Genomic DNA, 18,860 nt, shown 5'->3' with positions numbered 1-18,860 from the left:
TTCAGAAGTTCATAGTTTGACATTTTGGAAGTTTCTGTCGAAATCCTCCTTCTGTGTAATGTCAAATGTCGTGTTTAAAATACACAATACACAGATAACCCACACATAGGAGACAAGTTTACGATGATGTTTTGGTCCAACTTAGACCATATTTACCCTTGCAATGACACATTGTAAATAACACTGCCTGTAAATTATGATTTTGCACAAATATGTTTGTCAACCATGTCCTAAGTATTTCCTTGCTCCTCTATCTGATTGCATTAATGTTAAGCTAATAGTTGTTCTTGAAATACACATATAAACATAAATATGGAATATTACATTTTTCAGAATCGATTCGCTGTTCACACAATGAATGGAAGTGCACTTCATTAGAGAAGTGTATCCCTGACATATGGAAGTGTGATGGTGAAGAGGACTGTAGTAATGGCTCAGATGAGAAAATGTGTCCTAGCATCCCTGTAAAGTGTGCTCCACCAGGTCATAGCTGTGATAATAACACCTTGTGTATCCAACCGGGGAATCTTTGCGATGGATATAAACACTGCAAAGATGGGTCTGACGAAGGCGGTCGCTGTGGTAAGTGTTCTTATTTGAAGCTTTGACTGGATGAAGAAATAGCTGATTTATAACACGACATAATGCTGGCAATATCTGTATTTCATCTGAGATTCTTTTAGGAGCTTTTGACTGTCAACTGATGGACTGTCACAAGAACTGTATCCAAGGCCCTGGCGGACCAGTGTGCACATGCCCTAAAGGACAGACTCTGCTGCAGGATGGTCGTATGTGCTCTGATCTCCATCCTTGCCAACAGTGGGGAACGTGCTCTCAAAAATGTGTTCCCACTAAACATTCACACAAATGTGTGTGTATTGAAGGCTACCAAATTGAACCAGATCACTTTACCTGCAAAAGTACTGGTTGGTAAATTATTTGATTTTTCTTGTAAGTTTAAGAATACTATTAAAAATCTTTGTGTAGAATTTGCAGTCATATCTGCATTGTAATATATAATACACCTACCATCCGACTTACGACCTGCTCGACTTACGACCACTCAACTTACGACCGTGTTTTTTATGCCAAATTTCTGGGAAATAAACAACTATTTGTGTTGTACACAGTGTTTATCCTAAACCTTACAGTATAAAATACAGTACTAACAACGTAAAAAGTAAAGTAAAACATGAAATACCAAAATAAAACAATAAAATAAAGTCATTATAAAAATGTTTTGTTGATATTCAATAGTAAAGTTCGACTTACGACCATTTCGACTTACGACCGGTTTCTCGGAACCGAACTCGGTCGTAAGTCGGATAGTAGGTGTATAATGTTCTTTCACATATAAACACTGCAAACTCTTTGACACAATTTATTAAATGTATCTTAACATTAGTGTGAGCACATACAAAATAGCTCTGAGTCCTGGAGGTGAGAAGTACGGTGCCTGCACTCTGAAGGAGGAGTGAGGATGCATGCTGTTTGGAGGGTTATCTGAACTGTCGTATCTGTGGTCCTCTGACAAGATAGTATTAGTGTGAATGATGGTGAAAGTGTTTCTGTTTTGGGTCACCCTGCCTCGGTGGGAGATGGCCAGTGTGTTAAATGTTTTATGTGGTGCTTTATTGCAAGTAATTTTAGTGTGGTAGGTGACAAAATGGTACTACTCATGCCTCTGTATTACAGACACAGCTGTCCCATACCTCATCTTCAGTAACCGACACGAACTACGCAGTATAACACTTAAGGATAATAGTATGGGAGCCAAGGCTTTGATTTCCTCACTCAAGAATACCATTGCCTTAGACTTTTATCACTCAGATGATGGTGATATTATATTCTGGACAGATGTTGTGGATGATAAGATTTATCGAGGGACTCTTCTGGCTGGAGGTAAATATTCACATTTCATTGAGTATTATTAAATTTTTCATTCCCTTTTCTTTGTGATCCTATATACAGTATTTTTGAGATGGTTTTTAATATAAACATTTAAAGTATGATTCACATTTCTTACAAGTTTTCTCTCTTCATCCATATGTTTGTCAGTCTAAATCAGTCTTAGTCATATATGATAAATGATATGCAGCATTCATGACTTTATCATAAACAAAATTTAAGTTTTTGTAAGTATAGGATTAAGAACCAATTTTTGTTGACTCACATCTATTTGTAGGTCTTCTAATTATCTAAACACATTTTTGTCTAAATTATTATACAGCAATATTTTTCTTAAAATATTTGTGTTATGTTGTCGTATATTTTAATTTTAATGTCCAGTAAAATATTTTATTTCTTGTTGGTTGCTTAAACTTGTGATCAGCTCTATCAGTAAAAAAAAAGAGAGGCCAAAATTAGGAATGGCCTATCAGATGGGACCAAAAAATTGTAACTTCACATAAATTTAAAATATACTAAAAATATTTAACTATGTAAATTTATATACTATACATCTTATCAAAATTAATTTCTTTCCTATTTTCTTACTTATTTTAATTCTTTTTTATATTACTGTCTTTTCTTCCACTCACTATTTTTTTTTTTTTAATATGTAAGCCGTCTCCCACCAAGGTAGACTATTCTTAGTGATTTTTGTATTAATTTAGTAAAACCCAAAATTTGTGAAATTTTATTTCATGTGATTTGATTATCCGTTTATACTGAAGGAAAACTTGTGGTTTTTCACAATATCAATATGATTTCATTCCAATACTTAATGGTTTTTCCAATACTAAATCTTTTTTTTTCTGGTTATTCGTTTTATATTAATATAACCACATAAGAGCAACATTTAAAGAGATATGGTCTTCACTTCATATTTTCTGTGATAATTATCACGTACTGTTGTATCTGCGCACGTCTGTAAAGACAGTGATAGTGTGAATGATGGTAAAAGTGTTTCTTGTATTACTACTGATTATGACTTTCTGTTTTAGCTCTATCAAACATAGAGGTTGTGGTACAGACTGGTCTAGCCACTGCTGAAGGTTTGGCTGTTGACTGGCTAGCAGAAAATCTATACTGGGTAGAGAGTAACCTGGACCAGATAGAAGTGGCCAAGCTGAATGGATCGTTTAGGCGAACACTCATCGCTGCTCACATGGAAAGTCCACGAGCTATTTCCCTTGACCCCAGAGTTGGAATGATCTTTTGGACAGACTGGGAGGTAGGCAATTTTTCATTTTGTGAGGCTTGTTTGCATGTAACTTGTAACTGATAAGTAGAGGTTGACCTAATTTTTTTGCTTATTGTGTCAATTTATTTTACTCTTCATTACACAAATAACCCACACATAAAAGAGAGAAGCTTACGACGACGTTTCGGTCCGACTTGGACCATTGACAAAGTCACACTAACCAGAAGTGGAGCAGGACAGCTATATATAGGCAGGAAGAGGTGGTGGTAGTAGTAGCAGTAGTAGTACAACTACTACTACTACTACTACCACCACCACCACCACCTCTTCCTGCCTATATATAGCCGTCCTGCTTCACTTCTGGTTAGTGTGACTTTGTCAATGGTCCAAGTCGGACTGAAACGTCATCGTAAGCTTCTCTCTTTTATGTGCGGGTTATTTATGTATCGTTCCAGTCACGGTATTGTGCCTTTTTTTGTTATTTACTCTTCATTACTATCTACATTATTAGAAACTGAATATCTGTAATGAATTAGTAAATGTAAAAGACTGCCACAAACTTTGAGGTATATGAAACACTCAGTTTATTACTAAAGTCTCTTCATTGAAGACTTGTTGCTGCTAACACTCTATTATCTTAACCAGCACTCCTTGTTAACAATCCTCTCTCTATCTTATTATCTTCTAACTTCATAGAGACAGTAGTGTTTTGAAAAGATATGAATGTGGTAAACTAAAATTAGAACAGATGAAAAAGAAAGGAAATTTGCAAATACTAAACAGTTTAATATCTCTGTATTAAGTACTACACAGTGTATGCAAATTAAATGCTAAGTGTTGTTATTTATTTTCACATTAGTTATGTTTCTTAACACTTGCCACTACATATTCTCGGCTTGTTGTATCTTGGCAAACTTTTCATTTAGAATATCTATTTTCTAAGGCCTGAATATTTTTGCTGTTTATGGATGACTCATTAGTAGAACATCAGAAATTTACAGTTTAATAATTTCTCCATATTTGATAATATATAAGGATTTTTACTTATTTTCAGGAAGGCAAGTCTCGAATAGAATCGTGCAGCATGTCTGGAGAAGGCCGCCGCATTGTAATAGTTGTCAGTGAAATTGGTGGTGGCTGGCCTAATGGATTAACCCTAGATTATGCTTTGCGTCGAATCTATTGGATTGATGCCAAGTCTGATTCTATTCACACATCTTTCTATGATGGCTCAGACCATAGAGAGGTAATTTTAAATATTTCTGTATGCAAATTCAGTAATGCAAGTTAGCAGTACTTGAGTCCTGGCAGTAGAAAGCAGAGTGTCTGCACTGTGAAGGAGAGGCAGGGATGTTACAGTCCTGGAGGTGGGAAGCACAGTGTCTACACTATGAAGGAGGGGCGGGGAGGTGACAGTTCAGAAGATCATTTGAATTCTGATGTCCACTCACTTTTGATAGGACAGCTATTGAACAATGGTGAATGTTTTCTTTGAGTCATCTTACCTTGGTAGGAGAGGACAAGTGTGATAAAAACATATATGCAAATACTGTACATTATGTCATGAATATGGCTGCATGTACAGAATACACTGTCTCTGTATCATTATATGTCTTTCTTACTCTGAACTCTGTGCTGTTGTGGCTTCATTTACAATTCTCTCTATACATTTCAACGTCTTTCATGTTTTAAAAGATTTTAAAAGCACTTGAAGCCTTTGCTGTGAATGAATATATGCTTGTTTAACGTACACATTTCCCCATGGGGAAGTGGAACAGAATTCTTCTTCTGTAAGCCATGTGTGTCGTAAGAAGTGACTAAAATGCTGGGAGCAAGGGGCTAGTAACCCCTTATCCTCTATACATTACTAAAGTTGAAAAGAGAAATTTTTGTTTTTCTTTTTGGGCCATTCTGCTTTGATGAGATACAGCCAGTTTGTTGAAATAAAGAAGAATAACTTACACATTAGTTATCACCTTGAGCTGACAATTTTAATTTTAATTTTCTTTTTTTGCATGTGTGTTCCCTTTTTCTCATGCCAGAGTACACTAGCATTAGACTTTTAAATAAAACCAACTTAGTTCTTATCATGAAAGACAGTCATGAAGAAGATTTATCCTATTTTGTTATTTCAGATCCTTCGAGAACATCAACTATTGTCTCATCCATTTGCCATCTCCCTGTTTGGTAACTATGTTTACTGGACTGACTGGAGAACAAACTCTGTCATCAGGTGAATGATTCGATTTTATTAATATTTTATTGTACATAATATTACAGGCAAAAAAAAGATACTATTAGCAGTCACAGGTTTCTTGTGGTTAAAGAAGCAGAGTTGTGCTCTTGATTTTGTGTCTTTAATATTTATATATTTTATCATATGCTTTTTAAGTTTCTGTAGGTTGAGTTTGATGGTTTACAGATAACTGACACACTCAGTGAGCTGTGCTCATTTTTTCAGCTACAGCAAATCATATTAAGTGATTTCAAGGCTTTCTTAAAGCACTTATGAGCTGCAGTCCTAAACACTTGGGCCAAGAAAAGAATGTCATCACCACACAGGTCTTGAAATTAGGATACCTTGATTGTTTCATATAAATTAGATTACACATAGCCAACAAAAATTGCTGTAAACCTTCTGAGATTATGAAGAGATTTAGGGAAACTGGTTAGCTGGACTTGAGTCCTAGAGGTGGGAAATACAATGCCTGCACTCTGAAGGAGGAGTGGGAATACTGTATTTGCATTTATGAAGTACGTAGGGGTTGTTCTCGAAAAGGTTGGAGGGAGGGGGGTAAAGGAGGTTTTGTGGGCGAGGGGCTTGGACTTCCAGCAAGCGTGAGTGAGCGTGTTAGATAGGAGTGAATGGAGACGAATTGTATTTGGGACCTGACGATCTGTTGGAGTGTGAGCAGGGTAATATTTAGTGAAGGGATTCAGGGAAACCGGTTATTTTTATATAGCCGGACTTGAGTCCTGGAAATGGGGAAGTACAATGCCTGCACTTTAAAGGAGGGGTTTGGGATATTAGCAGTTTGGAGGGATATGTTGTGTATCTTTATAGGTATATGCTTCTAAACTGTTGTGTTCTGAGCACCTCTGCAAAAACAGTGATTATGTGTGAGTGTGGTGAAAGTGTTGAATGATGATAAAAGTATTTTCTTTTTGGGGATTTTCTTTCTTTTTTGGGTCACCCTGCCTCGGTGGGAGACGGCCGACTTGTTAAAAAAAAAAAAAAAGTATAGTGTCAGCTCCCTTGGCAAGACAGTGATGGAGTGAGTGATGGTGAAGGTGTTTTTTTTCTTTTTGGGTCACTCTGCCTCGGTGGGGGATGGCCAGTTTCGTGAAAGAAAAAATCAGTGCCATGATCAAAAATCACTTGCTCATCTCTTATAGAAAAAATTCATCTTCATGTAAATGCTACCATAACTGTACCTAATTACCCCAACAGAATTGGAAAAGACATCACTAATGGTTCCAATAAACCAGTTTTTCATGCTACACCCAAATGGTATGAAATCCCATGTGAAAGCTGTGATCTTTTGTAATGGTTGCGGCAGTGGCACTATGGTGACAAAATGTTAGGCAAAAGGACTCATGTGCCGCTAATGTGACATTTTATTATGGCAACATTTCACTCTCCAGGAGCTTTGTCAAGCCATTACGACTTGACAAAACTCCTGGAGAGCAAAACGTTGCCACAATAAATTGTTGCATTAGTTGCATCTGTGTCATTTCACCTAACATTTTGTCAGTAATTCTACTATTATTATTATTATGCTGACAGTTGGTGAAACAAATACAGGAGAGTCCTTTATTTGTGCATTTCATTAACACTGGGTAAAAATGTTGCACAAAGTACATTATGTACAGTACTTAAAAAAAAACCTGTGTTGGGTGAGACGTTGTACAAGTAAAGGAACTCTGCATTTGCATCTTTTTCAACAGCTTTTACAATACCTTGCTTAGTCAAGAATATCATGGAGAACCATTGCCTCTCACTAGTAGATTGTTGACTTGAGTTTTGTGTCAGTTGTTTTATGGATTAGTTATAAAATGCTCTACTAATTTATGCTGATGATTATTAATAATAATAGTGATAATAATCATGAAGACAATTATGGAAGTAATAATAATAATAATCATAATTTGCAGGGCCAACAAGTTCAATGGGTCAGACATTCGTGATATACAACGCACAATTACACAGCCATTTGATATCCACGTTCTGCATCCAAGTCGTCAGCCAAGAGGTACATACAATAACATCTACATAACATGAATTATTTGTATATACTGTATTCAGATTTATTTAGTTTAGAAAGCAGAATGGAAGTGATCAAGCATGGCATTATTATTATTATTATTATTATTATTATTATTATTATTATTATTATTATTATTATTATTATTATATTTATGCAGAGGTTTAAATTTGTGTGGGCTGTTTAGCTTAGAGAGCGGTGAAAGCTCAGTCCTCAATCCTCCATCAACTAAGAGAGACAGAAATTTTTCTTTGTGGATGCAATTGACTACACAAGCCTCTAAGAATGCTGATTTTTTTGAGTGCCTTGTTGAGAGCCTGTATATTTGCAATTGAGCATGTCTGTTGTATATATGTGTCATGACTGTCATTGTGTCAGAGGCAGGAGAGGCCTGGGAAAAAGAGGGCAGTAAAGAGTCATGCCTATATACAGATGTGCTATGAGGTAGAAGTCTGCATGGTAGTATTTTTGTCCACCAAGGCACATTGACGGAGAACCAGTACTGTCTCAATCATCATTCGTGGATGGAAGGGAAAGAGAGTTCTCTAGAGAGAGAGAGAGTGAGAGAGAGAAAGAAAAGATGGGGGTATAAACTTGCCTATTTCTGGGCTGGAAACCATTGTCCTAGGAAGGAAGGGGTAACTTTGGGAAGGCAGATGTTGATTATAGGAGTAGGTCTGGAAGAAAACAAAGTTATCTAGGTGAGAAGCTGGATACTGGTGGAAGCATAAGAATGTTGGAGAAGCAGAAAAAACTACAACAGTACAACTGATGGTTCACTGCCAGCTGACAACTTCTTCATGTATGCCTATTCAATTTTAGATTTCCAATAGACATTTGTTTAGCTATATTGTAATCTGAATAGGAACTAGAAATGTATAATTTGTAAAATTATTTATTACATGTGTTCATTTTTCAGATGTTGCCAACCCATGCAAGGAGAAGAATGGAGGATGTTCTCACTTGTGTTTGCTGAGCTTTAATGGTACTCGTCAGTGTAACTGTCCTCACATCATGAGTCTCGGCCCAGACAACGAAACTTGTATCCGTTAGTATCACATCTTTCTCTCTTCTTTTCTCCCTGAGCTGCATCTATTTTATTGATATATGAAAACCTCACTGTTGACTATATGCATGCTGACATCTTGAGGTTGTATATTTTGCCTGAACATTTACAGTGGTACCTCGAGTTACCAACTTAATTCGTTCCAGAAGGCTATTTGAGTGCCAATATCGAACAAATTTGTTCCCATAAGGAATAATATAAATTAGATTAGTCCATTTCAGACCCCCAAAAATACACTTACAAAAGCACTTACAAAAATACACGTACATAATTGTTCGAGTTGGGAGCTGTTCGAAACTCAAGGTACCACTGTATATACGTCTCCATGGGGAAGCGGCGAAGAATCTTTCCCCTTTAAGCCATGTGTATTGTAAGAGGCAACTATAATGCCAGGAGCAAGGGGCTAAAATTACTAAATGTAAAAAGAAGAAAGTCATCTTTTTTAAGTCACCCTGCATTGGTGGGAGGCAGCCATTGTGTTAAAAAATTATATACATATTTTTAATTCTATATTCTAGTTTAGTCATTAATCTAAAAATTAAATAGTTATACATCAGTCATAAATTAATGAGCATCGCACTATTCAGTAGTTTTTATTCACATTAATGAGTTGATTTTCACAAAATTTGAATTCATCATTTAGATTGCTCAGTGCACTACTGGTTTTAGAGACTTTTAGGTCTCAGGCAATGTTGAATCAGTGCCTACTTCATTCTATTATTTTATTTTTATATTGGTAAAGTTTGTTTTCCTATAACTTACATACACTTTAAATTTAACATATCACATGCTGCACAAGTGCTAATTGTTTATTAGTTTTAAATTGTTTAATAAATAGCATATTTCATCTTTAATCAAAATACTTACTAACCCAAGAAACTTTTATAGGCTCTTAATGATTGAAAATACATAATGGGGTGGCTAGACATATAATGAGCAAATGCATGAAGCTCTTCACAGAATAAAAAAATTTCTTATGATAATTTTTGACTGAATTTTTTGATGACCTTTGACAATGACAATTTTTGTTATTTCTTAAGAAACCCCAGCCATCTCCCATTGAAATAAGATCACCCAAAAAGGAGGAAATATTTTCAGCATCATTCACTCAATCACTGTCCTGTCAGAAGTGTGCTGACGTTACAGTTCAGATGACACTCCAAACTTAACATCCCAGCTCCTCCCTCAGAGTATAGGCACTGTACTTCTCACCTCCTGGTTTCAAGTCTGGCTAACCAGATTCCCTGAATCCCTTTATAAATGTTACCTTTCTCATACTCCAACAACATATCAAATCATAAAACCAATTTGCTTCCACCCACTCTTGTTTAACATGCTCCCACAAGCCTGTTCTACTTTTATAGATTTTTTCATTGAGGAACTTCCACAATATACGTTTCCTGTTTTAGTATAATGATTACATGTCTATTATAACCCCACATATGAAGCTTTGTGCATAGATTTTGTTCCAGTTATCCCTTACTCTTTGAACTTAAGTTCGTTATGATTGGTAATAATTTTTCTCTTCCAGGCAATGAGAAAGTTCTGCTGTTCTCTCGTCCTAATGAGATTCGAGGAGTTGATCTCAACAAACCAACTTATGACATCATACCTCGCATATCATATCCTAAAATCCAGCATGCTGCCCAGTTAGACTTTGATGCCAAAACTAAAAAGATCTACTGGGCTGACTCCAAAATGAATGAAGTCAAAAGAGCTAGTTTAACAGGAGCTCCCATAGAAACTGTCATAGATACCACTCTTCAAGCTCCCAGGGGCTTTGCTGTAGACTGGCTCTCAAACAATCTCTTCGTTACATCAAACAGTGGCAAGAGCAAACGTATAAATGTAGCAACAGTAAATGGAGAGTTTTTATTACCAATTGTAACTGAGAATATATTAGATCCATTATCTCTTGCAGTCGACCCGTATGAAGGAAGAATATTTTGGTCAGATATTGGTGGTGATTTTCATACCATACACATGGCTTCCATGACAGGCAATAATGTGGCTTTATTATCATCCCAGGAGCATAATGACTATTTAGATCATCCTCGCAGCCTTACATATGATGCTGCTAGCCAGCGACTCTACTGGGTTAATAAAGGCTCTTATTCTATACAGTATTATGATTTTGTCAGAGAAACAACAGTTAATCTAACAAAATCGTCTAACTCTACCAAGCCTGAGACAATAACAGTATATATGGATTCTATTTATTATACCGATACTTCTGATAGCAGCATTTATAAGATGGACAAGACAACTGGCAATAAGCGTGAGCTTCTGCGCTCTGGCCTTGACAGTTTTTTGTCATTAAAGATTTATGATGAATCTATTCAAGATGGCAGTAATGCATGTTCTCAAGATAATCATCCATGTGCCCATCTCTGTTTGCCTAAGAGCAGGGTTGAACGAGAGTGCCGCTGTGCTGTGGGCTACAAAGTTGATGAGAAAGATCCTACAACATGTGTTGCAGTTGATGGTGTTCTTATTTATTCCACTAATGTAGGTCTGAGTGGCTTTAGTGTGGATACACCAGTCACTGAGAATGGAGCAAATTTGGACTTTTTAACTCCAATATCAAAAGTTGGCACAGCATCATGCTTAGATTTCCATGCCCAGCTAGATCTGCTTGTTTGGGCAGATGGGAATCTAGGAACAGTCACTAGTATTCAAAGAGATGGTACAAACCGCCATGTAGTAGTTGAAGGGGCTGATGCAGTCCAAGGCATTGCTGTGGACTGGGTAGCAAACAACTTGTACTGGACTAATACACAAGATGATGTTATTGAGATGTGTCGACTGAATGGCTCAGATCACTTCATTATTATAGCAAAGGATTTAGAGAAACCAGGACCAATTGCAGTACATCCTGGTGCTGGATACATATTTTGGGCAGACACCAGTGAGAATGCCAAAATTGAGCGAGCCAATTTGGATGGGTCAAATAGAACGGTTTTAGTCAACACATCGCTTCAGTTCCCAGCAGACTTAGTAGTTGACTTTGAGGAAGGTTACTTATACTGGGTAGACCAGCAGGCCAAGACCTTGGAGAGAGTTAACCTGCATGGAAGTGATCGATCAATACTTTTAAATGACAGTGTCCTGGACTCGCCGGTTGCGACCTTTGTTTTCAACCGTAACATCTATTGGGCAGACACGTAAGAAAATTTACTTTAAATTTTAACAATCTTATTGACTCTTATATCTTGAGAAGAAATACCAGAGTGAAAAGTAACAAAGCACAAACAGGGTACCACAGCATACTGCCAACTGTAATAAACAAAAGACAAAGGTGCAAAGCAAGCTTTTATTGTGACAATGTTGTTCTATATCTTGATAAAGCTGTACACAGAACAAACACCTGAGCACATGGTGTAAATGAATGGATTTTTTTTTATTTTTCACTGGTATTTTTTCATATATATGGTGTATTTTATAGTGGTTTCTTCTCATAATACTTTGAAAGATCCCCTGCTTATAATGTAGGTCAATTATACTCCATAGTATACAGTATCATTAATATGTATAAATTACAAAAAAAAAAAATTCACTTAATGAAATAACATTTGCAGGGCATATGGAGGAGGCTCGGTGAGAAGTGCCTCTCTGATGGACTTGAACAGGATGTCAACTCTCAGGTCTGGATTAGGAAACACGGTTAAAGATGTTATCGTAATGGGTAATGATGTCCAGATAGGTATCAATCCCTGTGCGATCAATAATGGCGGCTGTGCTGAAATTTGCCTCTTCACTGGTGTCCATGCTCGCTGCCAGTGTTACCACGCTCGGGTAGCTAAGGATGGCAAATCTTGTGAAGGTAAGAATCAGCTGACATTTTAATTGACATAATGGCTTATAAGTGAACAAAATTTAGGTAAAGATGAGGAAGTTTTTGTTGCATTCGTGTATTTAGAAAAAGCATATGGTGGAGTGGATAGGGGAGGAATGTGGCAGATATTGCAAATGTATGGAATAGGAAGCAGGTTACTGAGAACAGTTTAGAGTATTTATGAGGAAAAAACAAGGTGACAAGGGTAACAAAAGATTTAAGTAGTGGAAGATTGGACATATTAGTAGGAGGGAGTATGGAGGAATTGAATATGTTCAGATATTTGAGAGTGGACGTGTCTGTGGATGGGTCTGTGAAAGACTAGGTGAACCGTAGATTTGATGAGAGGGGGAAAAAGGTGAGTGGTGTATTGAGGCACCTGAGGAGACAAAGAACATTATCCATGGAGGCAAGAAGGGAAATGTGTGAGAGTATAGTGGTACCAACACTTATATGGGTGTGAAGCATGGGTTGTAAATGTTGCAGTGAGAAGGAATTTGCTACTTGGAAGTTACTAGATATGGTTGTCAAGGCCAAGAGTTTTCTAGTTTTAAGCCACTGATAATACAGAAATATGTTACTTACAGGTCATTGGATATAAGGTTAAATGGGCAGGTGTGTGATACTTAAGGATAACTGTATCTTACATTTACACATGGGAATCATATGCTCACTTAGTGTACCTTCTCTCTGATGATTCCACTTTTGCTGCAGACACAGTTTGATTTACTAATGTACACTGGTTTCCTTAATGAACTGTAACTACTAGTGAAGAGCAGGAACCATGGCCCAAAATTCAACATATTACCAGTAGATATTAGAAATATATTACCAGAAAGAAGAAAGAAGTTTTCAAAAAAAATCTGGACATCTTCCTTCTGCATCTGCCAGATCAGCTGAGTCGTGATGGCTGTGTGTGGGCCTGCAGGCCACTGATACAAATAGCCTGGATGACTAGGTGGTTAACAGGAAACTTGGCCTCAGGCTGGGTTCTAGGGGTAGAAGAAGCCTCAAACCCAGTCACTGGTAAATCACAGGTTACCAGTGTTTCATTTGAGGTTCTTACCTCACCATTTCCATCTCTTCCCCATGCAATCCATGTGTACCCTGTACCATGCAGCACTGTATAACCCATACAGGTTTAGTGCTTTATGTGAATATCACAATATACTTAAATCAGTGCTGATGGGCCTCCATTGGTTTAACCCTCTTATTTGTTAATATAATAATGGTAACAAAAGTTACTTGCAGTTTATTAATAATATGTATTTCCCTACCATATGGGTAATAACCATTGTGGTAAAAAATGTATATAAACCTTATTCAACTATCTCATGTTTATTAAATTTAATTATCAAACATTAAATTTATAAAAATTAAATATGAGTTAATAATATTTCAGGGACATAATTATATCACCATCAGTATTTCACAACAAGGTATATAAAGTTTATAGATCAGTACTGTTATTATCAACAGGATTTTTGTAATAAATGGGAAATTCTTAAACAACCTCACAGATACTGAAATGTCTTCCAAGAGTTCACTGCTGATTCCCAAGCCGTCATCACACCCCCAGCCTCTCCCACTTTCAACCCCAGACTGGTCTTCCCACCCCAGCATTTATTCTCAAATAGAGGAACCATGGAATTCAGCCAGTTGTATGCCTTGTTTCAACTTAATGCATTTATTGCTGTTGTGGCTAGGTCTTGCCTTCACCATGTCCTAGTACTATTTGACTCTGAAAATTGTGTTACTGTCTTTAGTAGCAAGACATTCTTACTGACAATATGTAGTAATTCACATCACACTAAAACATATACAGTACGTGTGTCTTAACATCCTCCAGAAATCAGAAAATAGATGGCAGAGCTTTTCAGATTGCTAAAGCCTGTTTCTGGAGGATGTTAAGACACTGAGACTCAGGTAATGGTGACTTTGTTGTCAAGCAGTACGCATGTTACTTATGGTTCACTGGACAATATGATGAAAAGTTTGATGAATGAATTTACAAAAAACATTTCCTGCACTGAGAAATGAAGGAGAATGATGGTGGCTACTGCAAAACTAAATTCTACAAAATACAGTGGACTCCCGCCTTACGATCAGCTCCCAACTCGACCAATTATGTAAGTGTATTTTAGTAAGTGCTTTTGTACATGTATTTTTGGGGGTCTGAAACGGACTAATCTAATTCACAATATTCCTAATGGGAACAAATTCGGCCTATAATGGCACCTGAACAGACCTCTGGAATGAAATAATATCGTAAGGCGGGGGTCCACTGTACATGAATTCTACAGTAAACAAGAATTGCACAAAATAATTTTTATATATGTACATTACATAAATACTCCATGAAGTATAGTACTGTATATAAATTCAGATTATATAATTTCGACATGACATAAATTTCATTAACTTATAACATTCTGAGCACATATTGTCCTCTCTAAAATTATTTTATTTTCAAACATAATTTTTTTAACATACTGGCTGTCTCCTACTGAGGCAAGGATACCCCAAACAAGAAACACTTTTATCATCATGCACACTATCACTTTTTGCCAGAGACAGTGATAGTATGAATATTGGTGAAAGTGGTTTTTTTTTTCATTCAGGTCACCCTGCCTCGGTGGGAGATGGCCAGCATGTTAAAAATATATAGTATATAAAGGAGGGGTTTGGGATATTGACAGTTTGGAGGGACTTCTAAACTGTTGCATATGAGCGCCTCTGCAAAGACAGTGATTATGTGTGAGTGAGGTGAAAGTGTTGAATGATGATGAAAGTATTTTTTGGAGGGGATTTTCTTTCTTTTTCGTATGTTGGTAGACAACAACCACCCAGGGACGTACTACCGTCCTGTGGTAGTTGGTTGGTAGACAGCAACCACCCAGGGAGGTACTACCATCCTGTGGTAGTAGGTTGGTAGACAGCAACTGCCCAGTGGGAGATGGCTGACTTGTTAATACTTACAACAAAATAATATTAACTTTGGTGCCTCAACAAACGTGGATTCCTGACTCGAGAGACTGTCACATTTTCTCCTTTTCCTCGACATTTGCTTTTATATATCTAGAGCCAGTATTGTTCTGGAGGACTGCCATTCACCATTTTTTTGTACTACTCATCTGATGATTATTGAACCTGGCTTTTTTTTTTTAATTAAAAGATTCGTACAGTTACCATATTTACACGTTTGTTGTGTACTTGCATTATTTGAACAGTTACTATAGTTTCAGGAAATTTCTGATATGGCCATAATATGATGTGATTTTTTTTTCAAAGTTACACTGAATCTTTCTTTTCCTACGAATATTTTGAAGCTGATTGAAGAAGCTTAACTGGATTCACAGACATTGTGCGACTGCTATGGATTTGACACTTCTCCTTGAGTATGAAAATAATTAATTAGGTTCAAATTGCTTTTCCTGGAAATTTTCAGATTTTCTCCCATTGTATGTTTCAACATGAAATAATCACAAGATCTTGTGATAATAAATCTCTTTTTGTAATAAGACAATTGCATAATGCAGTCTTGCACTGCCTTTTCTACTGGAGCTGGATAGAGATATCCTGGGCCTTCAGATGTTTGGTGTACAGATATTTTTAATAAGTTTATACTTTATATAGCATTGTTAAAAATTATGCTTGTAGATATTAGATCAGTTGGACTCGGCTATTTGTGGAAATACACACTGTCTGTGAGGTGGTTAGTCTTTTCCCATTGACAGTTCTTGTATCTGTGTGAGCAGGTGGTGGCAATGCTCTCGCCTCACACGCTAAGTGCTCCTGGTTTGATCCCTGACACAAGTGGAAATGCTGTGCAAGTTTTCTGACACCTACTGTCTCTGTTTACCTAGCAGTAAGTAAGTACCTGGGTGTTAGTGGAGTGGTGTGGGTGGCATCCTGGGGGACAAGATGGAAGGACTTCAATGGAAATAAGACAGACAATCCATGATGATGCACTGCCTTTCTTGGGTTATCCTGGGTGACTAACCCTCTGGGTTAAAAATCCAAACAACTCTTATCTTATCTTATCGCTTCATTAAAATGCAGAGGCAACTCAAGCTATGAACTTCATTGGCAATTGCCTGTGTGCCCTGTGCATGAGGCACCAAATATGGGAGAATGGCTGTTTCTTTCATTTAATCTTTTGATCACCGTATTTTACGGCATTGAAGATGCTATTTTTTCAAAAAATAAATCTCAAAAATTTACCCAGCATCTTGGAGGCCGGAGTACTATTTATCCTTTTTTTCCAAATTTAGCCAATCAGAATGGGGGGGGGGGGGTCCTGGACATTGGAGTATTTTGTTCGCCATAAAATATGGTAATACGTATGTAGTATAATCAGCTCTGTATTTTAAGCTATTCTGTATAGTGCAGTTTTTTCAAAAACAATTGAAAACAGTTCATCCAAAATTTAATAATGTGTACCTAGAAGATTTTCTCACATACTTGTCAGTTTAAGATGCACTTTTTTCAGTCTTATTTACAAAATATTGCTTCATATAGAGGGGCCTTATAAGAGAGAGCTAACTATAAATTAAAACTTTAGCTGTGATTTTGTATGGATGTATATAAAAAATATCTGTATTAATATCAATAAAGTTATTTTTCTGTTTGTAGTTTTTAACTTTATGAAAAAAGAAAACATTAAAATGGCATGTGTTATGAGCACAGAAGTTCAGGGTATTGTGAGCTGTAAACAAAAGGTATTTTAAAGAATAAAAAGGCACAATACCGTGACTGGAGCGATACACAGATAACCCGAACATAAGAGAAAGAAAACTATGACATTTCAGTTCAGTTTAGACCATTAACTTGTTGCACACTTTGCAGAATGAGCATTAGTTACGAGGACAATTTGACTATGCAGAGTTTGATAGAGCTGTACATAACAAAAAATTGTCTCAGTACAAGTTTGTTCTGCAGTGTTCACCTCTTCACAGTTGGTAGCAGTATGTTATTTGTATTCAATACTAGAATTACTCCTGCTCAAATGGTAGCTACACTGACATGCATAAATATATGGCAAATAGTTCATGTGTGCTGTAGAGAAGCCTTAAACACTGAACACATGAAATGTCTGGCGATCTGACTGGAAATCTACACCACAAAATCCTACAAATTAACAACTTAGGTGAAATAAAGGAAAATTTAGAGGTGTCAGGAAAAAAACTAAATGATATGAAGAGGAAGTAAAAGGAAAAAAACCATAAGCATTTAAGGTGAACAATAATAACCTTGCAGTAGGAGACTGACTCTTAGAAAATCCAAGATAAAGGAAAGACACGCAAGAACCAAACTTGGATATTATTAACATAGATTAAAAGCAACAAAGAATGTTAACAGAGAAGAAACAATAATCAGTTTTGGTTACGCTGAAATTTTTGTTTCGTGATGAACATTAAGAAAAATGAAATTGCATCAGACTGGCAAAATGTTTAGAAAGTTGCATCAAACTAGCAAAATGTCCAGACAGTTTCAGCAGTAGAGATCTTATAGTAATGTAGTGGTATGTTGAATTATATGAGAAAGAAAAAAAGAGGCTTATTTGACTAACTTTCATTCAGGTCATAGACAAGGAAGAACTAATGAAGAGAACTTAGTGTACAAGGAAACTTCAAGGCTGCAGCAACATCAGTTAGACCAAATGATTCCGAGAAGACAATTCAAAAATAATAAAATACTGCACTTTCCACTTTATAGAATATGTGAAAAGTTAAATATGCAGTTGAGAAGAATGTTAGTATTATAACAGTTATCCAAGTGGAGCACTGAAGGATCCATATGGGTTTAGAGTTTTTTGGAGAATGTATAGCTCTGCAGTGGAGGGAAGACAAGGTAAGGGTAACTCTAGGAAAGGTTGAAAGGAAGGAGTATAGGAGGTTTTATATGCAAGGGGCTTGGACATCTAGTAGGCATGTGTGAGCATGTTAGATAAGAGTGAGTGGAGGCAAGTGGTTTTTATGACTTAACATGCTGTTGGAGTGTGAGCAAAGTAACATTTATGAAGGGATTCAGGGAAACTGGTTTACCAGACCTGAGTCCTGGAAGTGGGAAGTACAGTGCCTGTGCTCTGAAGGACGGGTGAGGACATTTGCAGCTTGGAGGAGCATCTGAACTGTAATATCAGCACACCTCTAGCAAGACAGTGATGGAGTGAGTGATGGTGAAAATGATGATGAAAGTTTCTTCTTTTTGAGTCCCCTACCTTGATGGGAGATGGCTGATGTGTTAAAAAATAATATAGAATAATGTTTTTTTCATGTGTTCTCTCACTTTTACCTGGCTGTTGTTACATAGAGATAACATCCTTCCTGGTGGTATTTTGTCAAAATATTTGTTAGGTTTAGTTACATCAGGTTGATTTTGAATGCCTGAGCCTAATGTAACCTAACTTTACCTAATCTAACTTCATCTGACGCTGGCATGGAAGATATTTTCTCTATGTAACAATGGCTGGGTAAACAGGGGTAGAGGTTTGAATAAGTAACCTTTAAAAAACTTTACCTTAACTGTGTACAAGATTTTTTTGTA

The 18,860-nt window shown here is 36.6% G+C and overlaps 1 protein-coding gene across 1 annotated transcript in view; it reads left to right on the top strand.

Moving 5' to 3' along the window:
• The window catches only part of LRP1 (LDL receptor protein 1), a 340,609-nt gene that overhangs the window by 107,346 nt on the left and 214,403 nt on the right, over positions 1–18,860 (top strand). Inside the window, exons 24-33 of the mRNA XM_070103701.1 lie at positions 334–582; positions 684–926; positions 1,696–1,902; positions 2,946–3,175; positions 4,200–4,391; positions 5,281–5,378; positions 7,301–7,398; positions 8,330–8,458; positions 10,008–11,640; positions 12,055–12,299. Coding sequence (XP_069959802.1) covers positions 334–582; positions 684–926; positions 1,696–1,902; positions 2,946–3,175; positions 4,200–4,391; positions 5,281–5,378; positions 7,301–7,398; positions 8,330–8,458; positions 10,008–11,640; positions 12,055–12,299 — 3,324 coding nt within the window. The remainder of the gene's footprint in view (positions 1–333; positions 583–683; positions 927–1,695; positions 1,903–2,945; positions 3,176–4,199; positions 4,392–5,280; positions 5,379–7,300; positions 7,399–8,329; positions 8,459–10,007; positions 11,641–12,054; positions 12,300–18,860) is intronic.

Source organism: Cherax quadricarinatus, chromosome 86 (genome assembly GCF_038502225.1).
Source record: "Cherax quadricarinatus isolate ZL_2023a chromosome 86, ASM3850222v1, whole genome shotgun sequence".
Classification (NCBI taxonomy): Eukaryota; Metazoa; Arthropoda; class Malacostraca; order Decapoda; family Parastacidae; genus Cherax; species Cherax quadricarinatus.
The sequence above is the reverse complement of the archived record's forward strand: the minus strand, read 5'-3'. Positions and strand labels throughout refer to the sequence as shown.